Source organism: Sturnira hondurensis, unplaced genomic scaffold, assembly GCF_014824575.4.
Source record: "Sturnira hondurensis isolate 20B ecotype Veracruz unplaced genomic scaffold, ASM1482457v3 Scaffold0017254, whole genome shotgun sequence".
NCBI classification, from domain to species: domain Eukaryota; kingdom Metazoa; phylum Chordata; class Mammalia; order Chiroptera; family Phyllostomidae; genus Sturnira; species Sturnira hondurensis.
In genome coordinates, this window is record NW_028089885.1 from 1,196,795 (window position 1) to 1,209,618 (window position 12,824).

At 45.4% G+C, this 12,824-nt stretch overlaps 1 protein-coding gene across 1 annotated transcript in view; it reads left to right on the forward strand.

The window, feature by feature from the left end:
* The first annotated feature begins 9 nt into the window (after positions 1–9).
* Positions 10–12,824, forward strand: part of PI4KA (phosphatidylinositol 4-kinase alpha) — a 107,870-nt gene continuing 95,055 nt past the window's right edge. Inside the window, exon 1 of the mRNA XM_037067393.1 lies at positions 10–225. Within this exon, the coding sequence (XP_036923288.1) occupies positions 76–225 (150 nt within the window). The 5' untranslated portion in view covers positions 10–75. The remainder of the gene's footprint in view (positions 226–12,824) is intronic.

A 12,824-nucleotide genomic window follows, 5' to 3' on the forward strand; every position in this document is an offset into this window, starting at 1 on the left:
ACACGCCTGCGCGGTGAGCTCTGGAGCTCGAGGGCCGGGTGCTGGAAGCCGGCGGTCAGCCCGGCTGGGCGCGAGATGATGGCGGCTGCGGCGGTGGCCCGGGGAGGCGGCGGCTCCAGCTGCGGCTCCGGCTCCGGCTCCAGTGCCTCGCGGGGTTTCTATTTCAACACGGTTCTGTCATTGGCCCGCTCCCTGGCCGTGCAGAGACCTGCATCCTTGGAGAAGGTAGCCTGGGCCGACCTGGCCGCGGGCTGACAGGAGTGGGGGACCGAGGCAAAGCGGGGAGGTTGGGCAAGGGTCAGCAGGAGGTGGAGTAGAGGATCGCGTACTGCCTGTGAGGGGCCTAATGAGCCGGCGTTCGGCTGGGTGAGGAAGCCCGTTGGCGGAGGGGGTTGGGAAAGAGAGGGAGTCTTGGGAGAGTGGGCCGTGTGCAAGCACTGGCGGGGATGCTTCGGGTAGATCGGTGTAGGAGAGACGTGTGAACTACAGGCCGGAGTTCAAGACGGAGGGACACCTTGTGACATCGCTGGGGCGGCGGGCGGGGGCCGGGGCCGGGGCCGGCAGGGAGGAGCAGTGGGAAGAGCCGAGGACCAGGATCAAAATCTGAGGCTTTGCTCCTAACTTCCCCTGCTTTTTAATCCGTGGCTTTGGGGAGATGCCTTTCTTGTAAAATGGGGATGTTTTTACCTGCTTTGCCCACCTCATGAGATTGTCGTGAAGGGCACATGAAATAGTGTTTTCGAGAGTACACTGTTTCAGAAATTTCAGATCTACTGCGCATTGTTTTTCTGTGACACTAGAGGGGGCGTTCGATTGGGTAAAAGATTGTGTGTTTGAAGGGACAGTGTCAGGAAAGCAGGAGTGAACTGTCGGTGGTTACAGACTCGATCTGGGGATTGCTTCCGAGGAAAAGGGAGCACTTAGGCCAGAGGAATCCTTATCTTGGGAGAAAGGTGAAAGACAACTCAAAGGTGTGCTTGGAATGATGGGAGGAACACAGATTTTAAAGTCAGACCTAAGTTTGGTCCCTGCACTGTCACTTACTCTGCATTGTTTCGGTTAAGTTAGTTCAACTCTTAGAGCCTTTGTTTCCTTATCTGTGAAATGAAGTGGTTCTTGAGGGTGAAAGGAATTCAAGTATCAAGTAGGAGTAGGTGAGCAGTGAATGTCAGTTTTCTTCCCCGACCAGTGTGTGAGTGATGGGCTTCCTTTCTCTCTACATGGCTTTCTGGAAGATGGAAAGGGAATGCGGTCAGTAGGAGAAGAGCAATGGAGACTTGCCTGCTCTAGTTGGGAGTGGTTTTGTAGTTCTGGTGAGGGGTGAAGCTGAAAGGCTGTTTAGGCACTTTGGCAGAGTGACCTAGTTCTTCCTTGCTTTTGTAGCTCTCAGACTTGACTTATCATTCAAATGCAGGATGAGCAGGTCTTGGGAGACTGATGCTAACCTGATTTCTAGTTAAAGGAGGAAAACAATAGAATAGAAAGAATATGAGTTATAGGACTGCCTGAATTTAAAACCTGTGTTATGTTGGTATAACATAACACCCGCCCCTGGGCAGGTCACTTTCCCAATCTTACCCTCTGCTTTCTCCTGCAAAATACGACTAAATAATATAACCTTTAGATTGGCAGCTCCCTGGTACCATCTCTTACTTTGGGAGGTACTTCAGTCTCATTACCAACATTTACCAATCACTTTAGAAAAGAGTTAACAGAGTAAGCCTAAAGCTGCTCTCTTCAGAAGGGCTTGCTTGCAAGGTTGGCTCCTGCCAGGCATCTGATCTTGGCATTTGAACTGTTCCCTCTGTTCCCTGATTGATAAGGGTGGTTCACTGGGCATAGACTCTTTGTACAGACAATATGATTTATGTTGAACACCCGCTTTCCTTCTGGGAATCTGGGATTTCGATGGCTGCTAGGCTGACAGTGCCTGTGTGACGAGCCCCCAGTAAAAACCTTGGGTGCCTTGTTTGTAACGAACCTCCTTAGGCACAAACATGGTGCCTATGTGACATGTCACAGAAAAACAGTGAGAACCCTGGGTGCTATGTCGCTAATGGACTTCCCTAGGCACTACCTTGTTTGCTGCTATGAAAGGGAGTGTGCTTGGGGTATACGCTTATGGGAAGGAGAGGACATCAGAAAGCCTGTGTATGGGTTTCTGCAGATTCTACCTGTGTTTTTCCCTCGCTCATATCCTTTCACTGTCATAAAAGTTAGCCACAAGTACAACTCTGTGCATATGGGTGGTCTTGGGGACCCCAGAACAACTTTCTTAGAGGAGGCTTCCATAGATGACTGATTCCATCATATATGTGTGTGTGAATTCCTCTTATCCTCGTCCAGGATATTGAGACTTGATTATGCTAGGGATCATTGTTACTATTTGGTCTTATAGTATCTGCCTGCTTACTACATTCCCCTACTCAAAAACTATCAACTACATTCCCCTACTCAAAAGCTATCAAAAAGGAGCCCTTAGCATACCTAAGCAAAAGATTCTTGAGGCCCTTAAGAGGAAAGGAATTTCTGAGTACACATTTGGGGTAACAAAAATGGAGGCTTAAGAGGAAAGATGAATATTGAAAAATACCCCCCCCCACACACACACACACCGTTCTTTGTTTCCATTTTCCCAGAGAGAAGGGATCAGACTGAGAAGGGTTTAGTCTAGACAGAACTGACCTGAGGAAGGCTAAGTTTTCTGAACTAGATTTGACAGCTCAGCTCATACCTGGTAACTCAGGCAGCCCTAATATGCTTTTAGCAGCATTTGGGACACAGTAATGATGGCTTCCACTATCTTTGTCTCTCTCTACGCAGCAGTTGTGTTTACTTATGCCACTCTAATCCCAGGCTGTGAAATCAAGTTTATCACTAAGTGGATTTTATTTTTTGTTTAGTTACTTAATTCAGCCTTTCATTTATTGAGTACCTACTGTTAATTGGTACATGCTAAACCAGGTAAATAAGAAACAGTCCTAATCTGGTTACTTAGGTGACCAGCAACAAGTCAGACTTGCGCAAGTCCTCCGTCTGCTCTTGTATCCCAGGTCAGGTGTCCTGACTCCTGCCATGTTCAGAGAGCCAGACCCAAGACCCTTGGGCATCTATTCTCTGATCTGTACAGGAGCTTTGACCTTTTTCTGCTGGGCTTGTCCCTAAGACTGGAGTCTCAGCCCTGCGCCCATTGCCAGGGTTGCAGTCTAATTGTGAGGACACTCAGCAAAGCTCGCTCTCTAGACCGTGTTCCACTCAGTCCTCAACACTCTCCCCTGTGGGTGAAAGGAGAAAACTAGAGAAGAAAGAGAGTTCAGCGGAATCTGTACATGTGGATGGCTTCTAGGCTCCCTCTCGCTGGTTTGTAAATGTCTGCCCATCCTGCTCTGCTTTCCTGGTGCTTGCCTGTCTTCATAACGTTGTTGAGCTGCCCCTGCCCATCCTCCTCCTGGTTCTGCCTGGTTATACTCCTCTGTGGCTAGGAAATCCGGTGTCCTGTTGCTGCCTCTCCTTTTCTGTCCGGTGCCATTCTGATGGACCCCAAAGCCTGGGACGTGGAGAATTCTGGGCAGAGCTGCAGAGTAGGCAGCATTTGTTGCCCTTCCATTCCTCTTCTCACCCTCAGGAGGCTTTGGTAAGAGTCCTTTTCCATGTCCTGACATATCCTCTCTCTTTCTTCTGTTAGAATGCCAGAATCTCGAGGCCATCTTAGCTAACTATTGATCTCATGTTTATATGGCACTGCGGCTTTGGAGACAGGCCAGACCCTCCCTGGTGAACAGATGTACTTAGAAGATCAGCTGGTTAGCTCTTACCTGTAATTGGAGCAACGTGTGAGCCGGTGCTGAGGGCAGTGGGCTTTCTTTAGTTCATGGTTATCCAGTCTGTCCTTTAGAGAGGTCTGCCATGGAATAAAAATAATGGTAATGGCATTTTTTTTCCAGCATGATGCAGCTGAAAACTTTCTATCCTTGCTCCCTTTCCCGTGCGAGGCCACATTGAAAAGAACCATAGAGGAGAGGAGAGAGAATGCGCATTGGCAAAGGGTATCATGTTGCTAGAACCATTGTTATTTAATCTAAAATTCTTTAAGAAAAACTTGGAAGAAGAAAGTCTTTACCTGTAAACATGCCACATGAGCTTATTTGTTTGCTAGGATTGCCGTAACAAAGCACTACGGTGGCTTAAACAACAGATTTATTTTCCCACTTATTCTGGAGGCTAGAGATCCAAAATGAAGATGTCCACAGTGTTAGTTTCTTTTGAGGCCTCTTTCTTTGTCTTGTAAATTGTCTTCTCCCTGAGTCTTCACCGTCTTCCCTCTGTGCCAAATGTGTTCTTTAAAGAACACCAGTCAGATTGGTAAGACTGCCCCCCCCCTTACCTCACTTTAACCCAATTACCTCTTTGAAGACCCTGTGTCTTTATTTTTTTTAATTTAATTTATTTATCTTTAGAAGGGAAGGGAAGGAGAGAGGGAGAGAACTATCAATGTATGGTTGCTTTTCGTGTGTCCCCTGCTGGGAACTGGCCCCTGCTAGGAACTGGCCTGTAACCCAGGCATGTGCCCTGACTGGGAATCGAACCACGATCGTCTGGTTCGCAGGCCCACACTCAATCCATTGAGCTACACCAGCCAGGGCTGACCCTGTGTCTTTAAATACAGTCACATCCTGAGGTACCTTGGGGTTAGGACTTCAGTATGTGAATTGGGGGGGCAGGCACAATTCAGCTCATAACATTAACCCATCAGAACTTTCATTTCTTAGAGTGTCTTTTTAGTCTTTACCCACATATAGCGGTATTCATGTCATGACCTTTTTTCAAAAATAGCTCATATTCTTTTCATGGCTGCATGCCATTTTTTTTGTCTTGACAGAACATAATTTACGTAAACATTTCTCAGTTTAGACTTTCAAAGGACCACACTTTGTCGTGATAGCATCAGCAGGACATCTTGTACATATTCGTCTGCAGTATCGCCATTGTTGGATTTTATTTATTTTTCCTGCCAGTTCAGTAAGCATTGAAGGATACCTTATTCTTTTGATCCCAAGGTAATGGTATTTGACCATGGTTGTATTAAATTAAGAGTTAAACAAACAACCAAAAAAACCCGTAAGGCGGGAGTGGGTATTCGATACTGCTGCATTCTTGTTTTCTGCTCTGTGGAAACTTGAATTCGGCATTCTTTTCATACTCTCAGCCCTGTTGCTCGAATACGGACTCCTAGCTGTGCTTGCTGTATGTAGGTAGTTTATTTTCTACAGTTGGACCTACTAGGCATGCATGCAGTCCCAATCCTCAGCTAATTTACAGATATGTAGCAGCAGCGATAGTGCTGGGCTTGGCCAGGTGTCTGTCCAGAAATATCCTGTGGCGTGCACTAAGTGTCTTTTCAATAAAAATCCCATGGGAGGCTATTTAGCCGTTTTGCGTTTTGCTGGGATGTGAGTGGGAGGTCCAAATAGTGGCGGAGCAGACCTTTTCTCCATGGTGCTTGACAGGTACGCACAAGATGTAATACAAGATAAAAATGAAACATGCTCTAAGAAAGTGAAAATATTGTGGGCTTTTGCCAGGAAATTACTTTCCCCTGAGATTTTAAGTAGGAAAAGCTTGGAAGTGATGAGGATGGGCGTTTGAAAATGTCTAACGTGTTTGGCAAGGCAAGGTCAAAGCACGGAGGAGAATGAGGAGCAACCCGTAACAGGTTGGCAGAAACCGCATATGTAAAGGAAAGAGTGGAGATGAGGCTGGATAAGAAAGCAGGCGACCCAGACTTAGGTGGTCCCAGACTCAGAGTTTGGATTTCACTGAGGAGACAAGAAAATGCCCTTGAATGTGTCACAGCCTGAGAGTGATGTGCGTTAAGATCATGATGGCTGGACTGTGGATGTGGACGGCCTTAGGGAGTCTCAGAATTGATGTGTCACTGGCTCTTCACTCCTCCGGAGGGCAGAAATGTTCTCTTTCTGGCGCTCTACTGCAGACTCTCTCTTTTTGCGGTCTGTGTTTGCAGTTTGTACCCGGTGGTTGCTTTCACCGGCCGCTATTCTTGTTGTTGATTTTAATTGCTGATCTTTATCTATGCACATAATTGTCCTAATGACTTATTTATATATTTGCTTCTGTTGTGTAACTTGACATTTTGGAAAATGTTTGGCCTTTTTTGCCAAGCAATCCAGAATACTACGTTTNCCTTGAGTGTGTCACAGCCCGAGAGTGATGTGCGTTAAGATCATGATGTCTGGACTGTGGATGTGGACGGCCTTAGGGAGTCTCAGAATTGATGTGTCACTGGCTCTTCGCTCCTCCGGAGGGCAGAAATGTTCTCTTTCTGGCGCTCTACTGCAGACTCTCTCTTTTTGCGGTCTGTGTTTGCAGTTTGTACCCGTTGGTTGCTTTCACCGGCCGCTATTCTTGTTGTTGATTTTAATTGCTGATCTTTATCTATGCACATAATTGTCCTAATGACTTATTTATATATTTGCTTCTGTTGTGTAACTTGACATTTTGGAAAATGTTTGGCCTTTTTTGCCAAGCAATCCAGAATACTATGTTTATTTGTGTGATAAACTGAGCCATAAATACAGTGTTGAGGAAAAATCCTCAGTTCTCACTTGCATTTATTTCTTGAGTTCTGAGAGGCTTCTCTGCTGATGAAGCCATTCTGTCTTCCTCAGTGTTTCTGTGTTTAAAGCCAGTCTGGAAGCCTAGATTTAGGACACTTACACCATTATGAAAGCAAAAGTTGGTGACATTCATTCATTCATATAGTAAATCTTTGAGTGCTTGCTGTGTGCCAAGCACTGTGCTAGGCCCTTAAGGGGCCCATTAGAGAGATGAATAGACATGGTGTTGCTGTTATGGAGTTTACTGTGGAGAGTGAGAGATAGACAAATAAACATTGAACAAAAAATTGTGAGTAAGTATAACTTAAAATGGTAACGAGCCCCTGAAAGCAAAAGTAAATGGTGTCAATGAATTTTGTCTCAATTTAAAAAAAGGTAAAGGAAGTAAGTAGAGATGAAATGGGTATTTCTTTTTTTTTTAAACAACTTTATTTTTTTAGAAAGAATTTTTATTTATTTATTTACTTATTTATCTTTAGAGGGGAAGGGAAGGAGAGGAGAGAAATATCAATGTATGGTTGCCTCTTGTGAGTCCCCTGCTGGGAACTGGCCTGCAACCCAGGCATGTGCCCTGGCTGGGAACGGAACCGCGATCGTGTGGTTCGCAGGCCCACGCTCGATCCACTGAGCTACACCAGCCAGGGCCTGAAATAGGTATTTCTATGGCTATAAGGGAAGATTTTAAACACAGCTAAAGGATGAGTAGAAGTTGGCCAATGAAGTATCTAGAAAAGAGCACTCCTAGCAGAGGGTACAGCTTGTGCAAAGGGCCAGAGGTAGAAAATTTCTGACACTTTTGATGACCTTAATGAAGGCTACAGTGATTGCAGCTGAGGAAGCTAGGTGGGCACAAAAATAGGCTGAGGAGGGGGCAGGGCTTGATCACCCAGGGCAGGTCATGGAAGTGATTTGCAACTATTTCCTAAAAGCAGCTTAATTGTTTTATAGCCTTTAAGGGGATTGGTGAAGAATTTAAAATATTAAGAATAAGTAAAATAAAAATGTCAATTGTGATTGGCATAGAGATGGAACTATTTTAAGGCCACCTTAAATAGATTTGTAAAAATTACATTTTGTATGAGTATTAGGTATTGTTTTCCTAGATATCTTTTCTCACTTAGGGAAATACTTTATTAGATCTTTGGGGCAACTTAAAATTATATAATTATAGGGTCATAGGAATTTGGATCTTTCTTTGTTTCTAATATAGTATTTAAAGATGTAAATTTCTCTCCAAATGCCCCTTTAGCAGCGTCCCGCAAATCTTGTAAGATGTGTTTTCTTTTTTATTCTGGTTAAATTTTTTTTCTAATTTCCCATATGATTTCTTCTTTGATTCAGAGGCATATAGAAGTATATCATGTAGTCTCCAAACATTTGGGGGATTTACAGATGTTTGTTGTTGATTTCTAATTTTATTCTGATGCAGTCAGAAAACACACCCTGACTTCAGTGTCTTCTGGTAGGAAATGGGGGGGCCACCGAGCCCACTTTGTTTCTGCTCTCCCAGAAATCTCGGTCCTATGCTGCCTGTCCAGTGTGTGAAACTGGTGTTTTTTATATTTGTCCATTCTTCTAGTTGTTTTATGGCAGGAAGATGAATCCTCATGGCTGCTCCCGGGCATTCTTGGATCACAGGGCTTTATTGCAGGAGCAGGCATTGCAAAACACTGGTTTAGTCTTTCTTACATACATGAGAGAACTGAGGTTTGGGGGACATGATTTGTTAATACTGGTGTAGTTTTAAGACGCAGGCAAGATTGCGTGTGTTTCTGTATATATGTACGCTTGGGGTTTTGTCCACATTGTACAGAAGGGAATACAAGGGCAGAGGTCCTCAGGTAGGTTTTGTCACTTATCTGTGGTCACAGAGGTGCGAAATGGCAGAGCTGGACTGAAAGTCAGAACCTCGTGACTCAGTATGGCTCCCCTGATCACTGCGGCGCTGCCTGTTGAAATGATGTGCCAGGAACCAGAGGTGTGCCTTGTACACTCGTACCCTGCCAGGCACATGAGCAGAGCTCAGGAATGGTGCCTCACTAGAGCTGTGTAAAGGCCCATGCTGACTGTTGTAGAAAGCCATGTTAACGGGTCATGCAGTCATCACCGATGACCGAACGATCGTTTTTAATGAATCCCTCTGCCTGGGCTGCTTGTAGAAGCAAGTGCTGTGCCTCCTGCATCTGCAGCTCCACGTGCATGGGGTCACAGTCACCTGTGCTTATCCTCATGGCCCGGCGTCACTTGGAAGTGTGAAGCGTGCTCAGTGTTCTCTAAGGAGCAGTACATTTGAGAAAGAACAATCTAAAAAATGGTTTACACCAAAAAACTACCGCTAATACTCAAAGCTTTCTCTTTAGTTCTCAGGGAATTTTATTTCTCCAGAAAGACTATTCCCAGAGGTTTCAGATAACAAAAGTTGTATGCTTTTTAAAAAAATTGTTTAACTAGGCAGCTTGTAATGCCTTTCCTATAGCTGTATTTTGACCCAAATACCTTCCTGACACCTACTGTTATGTCTGATTCTCATCTTCGACTTGTGAGCAACTTGTGAGGGCATCTTATTTTCTCCTTGGTTTAGCATTTCCTTACCTTGGCAGTAAATTCTCGTTCTCTCTCGTTCTCTCTCTCTCTCTCTCTCTCTCTCTCTCGTATTTATGTTTGGAGAGAGGGGAAAGGAGGGAAACATCAGCTGGCTGCTTCCGACACACTCCCCAACTGGGGACCAAACCCACAACCCAGTCATGTGCACTGACAGGGAATCAAATCGGAGACTTCACTTTGCAGAATGACACCCAAACAACTGAGCCACACCGGTCAGGGCTAAATTCCTTCTCTTTTAATAGCGTTGAGTTACACTGCTGTCAGGAGCTCTTATCAAGTGTGTATGTATGAGTTACCCCTGTTGCCTCCCTATGGTCCTTGACTTATTTTCCCCTTGAAGTAGTGTGTGAAGCCCCTCTGCATCCTTTTCATAAATGGGAGTGCCCCTGCCTCTGTCAGTTTTGAGCTTAGTGACTTTTTTAAAAAATACTTTTTATTTATTTATCTTTAGAGGGGAAGGGAAGGAGAGAAGGAGAGAAATAGCAATGTATGGTTGCCTCTCGTGAGCCCCCTGCTGGGAACTGGCCTGCAACCCAGGCATGTGCCCTGACTGGGAATTGAACCTCGATCGTGTGGTTCTCAGGCCCGCGCTCAGTCCACTGAGCTACACCAGCCAGGGCAGCTTAGTGACTTTTTACAGTGACAAGCTCTACACCCCCACCCAAAACAAACAGCTTGTTAGTGTGTTGTAAAATTCTGGAAAAAAAAATTCACTGTTATTATCTGTTTTCCTTTTTAAATTGTACCACCAAAGCTTTATCCTGCATTAGGACTTTGACCTTTCTGTGTCTCAGTTGTTTAATTCGTGGAATGAGGATAATTCACAGATTAGATGAGATAATGCGGGCCAGCACCTGGCCAGGTGATAAGTGCTCGGGAACTGTTAGCTGTTTGTGTTTGCAGAGTGGCCCTTCACTGCTCACTGGAACTGCTTCTCCCTTGTCTGATGTGTCACCACGTCTGTCGGGCCTGGGTTCCAGTGTTCATGTGTTTTTCTCCAGGAGTCTCAGTTTTTGAGGGCACTTTGCATCAGAGCCTGGACCTTGTGCCAGGTTTTCTGGGCTCTCCATTTGGTTGCTGACTTGTGTTACTCACTAGCTGACATGTCATTTTTATGGTTTTGTAACCTTCAATGGACTGCAAGGCTTGTAAGGGCATGGCTGTATATCATATTATACATCGCTCTGATTGTTCTTCCAACCATCCTTCCATTCATTTGATGGCGCAGCACATACTTGTTCATGCCAGTTGCATGCCTGCGCTGTGCCTGGTACTGATTATATGACAATTATCAGAATGTGAGTAAACCCTACAGTAGGAAGCCTGCATTCGAGTAGTACTCTGTTTTCTTTCCTTCTCATTTCATTAATTCCCTGTGACACTGGCCCCTTTAGGTCCACCAAGTGGCTGTTAAGTTTCTGGTTAAGCAGGGTGTAGTAGATACAGTTGATTAGTGTGACAGTCCTGTTTGCAGGGAGTAGAAGGTAAGTATACAAGTAACATCAAAATAAGATATAAAAAAGATAATGATCTTAAGAGAAGTACAGAGTTCTCGGTGGGCTATAGAGAGGTGTGATGGGAGAGATCATATCACATTGTGGGGTCTGGCCCTGGCCAGTGCGGCTCAGTTGTTGGAGTGTCGTCCCATAAACCATCTGGTAGTGGGTTTGATTTCCGGTCAGTGCACGTACCCAGGTTGTAGGTTCAGTCCCCAGTTGGGCAGTGTACCAGAAGGAACCAATCAATATTTCTCTCTCACATTTCTGGGTTGTTTTCAGTTTTAAATCTCTTTCTCTCCTTTCCTCTCTCTCTAAAGGCAATTTTAAAAATGTCTTCAGGTGAGGATGAAACATAATTCTAAAACTTTGCAGGGTCTGACTGGATAAGCTTTGAGAAGCAGGAGACATGAGATGGATGGGTAGAATTTTTATAGAAGAGGTAAGGCAGGTTGAATGAAATTTTGCAGATGGGTGAAGACCACAGAAAAGGCCAGGCAGGGGGCAGTGAGTGTTGAATTTGGGTCTCGGTATTCAGGAGAAGTTGGGAGCAGACCTTGATCGCCAGGGTGTGAGTGTGCGTGGCGTGTTCATTGGGGTGGGGCACCATTGCAGGTGCATGCACTGCTAGTGGTAGCATTGGAGTGGGGAGAGGCAGACGTCAGAGAGAGGCCAGGTTGAGAACCTGTTGCCCAAGATTATGTGTGACCTCTCACACCGGATAGAATAACACACACCAGTATGCCTGCAAGTGGATGTTTTGCGGTCAACTCTGTGAGAGACCTTTATCTATGACCCTGCGTATGTATTGGTGTTGGTGGTGGTCCTACGGCACGGGCAGTGGGATGGAGACATGTTCATGATGTTGAAAATGTATCCTGGGATATTGCTGGAGCGCATGCCTGTGCCCTGAGTAATTAGTTTCCAGTAAGAGTATGATACCTAAAAACAAAAGAACTAGCAAACAGACCCAACCCAGAGCACCTGTCCTGCGAGGAGAAACCCATTTATTACATTTGACTTAAAGGAGGAAACCGTAGGGTTCGCCTCTGCCCTCTGGGACAAGTGCCAGGATGGGCTGGCAGCCCATCCCAACTAGGGGAAGGTCTGGATTGGGAAGAAAACCTGCCCCACTGGTCAGAGTGAATTTGGGGCAATAAGGAAGAACAGATGGGCAAGGTCTGCTGCCTGGGCAGGAGTGGGCGTGTCACTTATCATTAATGTCCACAGTGGAGGAGATTGGAAATGCAAAGATAAGAAATGATTTTTGACTCGAGGAGCTTACAGGTTAGTGTGCAGACAGACACATGCACCAATAACTGTAACAGTAACAATGGGGTAAAAAACAAACAAACAGAAAAACAGTGGGGTAGCTGCTGCTATTGATGATGTCATTGGAGCCCTTCAAATACATGGAGAGTGAAATTGAGTTTACTTAACAGCCTGGTTGTCTCCAGGCTAAACATTCCTTTGACTGCTCCTTGTATGGAATGTTTCTAGACTTCACATGTCCTGGATGTCTGACTTTGGGTACCTTTCAGTGTGTCAAAGAGGCGACAAATAATCTTTCCCTCACTTCTATATGCCATCCATCATCAAGTCTGTAAACTCTTCCGCTGAAACGTGTAAGCTGGTCTGTTTCTGTCTTTGCTTGTTCTGGTCGCTACTGCCTCTGCCTGGACTACTTACTGTAGGACTGTCGACCCATCTCTCTGCCTTCTCCCTTGTCATCCAGAATTTGTTCTTCTTGAAAAAACAGGATTTTTCTAAACTTCAATTCTTAACTTGAGTCATTGAGGCCTCTGTGTGTGCCTGGGTGGCTGTGGCTTCCCATTGCTGTTAGAGTACAGTCCAGGCTCCCAGTCTGGCCTGCGGGGCCCTGTGGGGTTGTCTCTGCTTGCACTTGGACTTCTGGGCATCCCTGCTGTCCCTTTCCTACAGAGCTGCCACCCTAGCCATCTCTGCCAGAATGCTCTTTCCTGATTTGCCTTCTGGATTTGTCCTGGCTGATTCCTTTTAAAAAAAAAAACTATTTATTTATTTATTTTTAGAGAGAGAAGAGAAGGAGGGAGAAGAGAGGGAAAGAAAC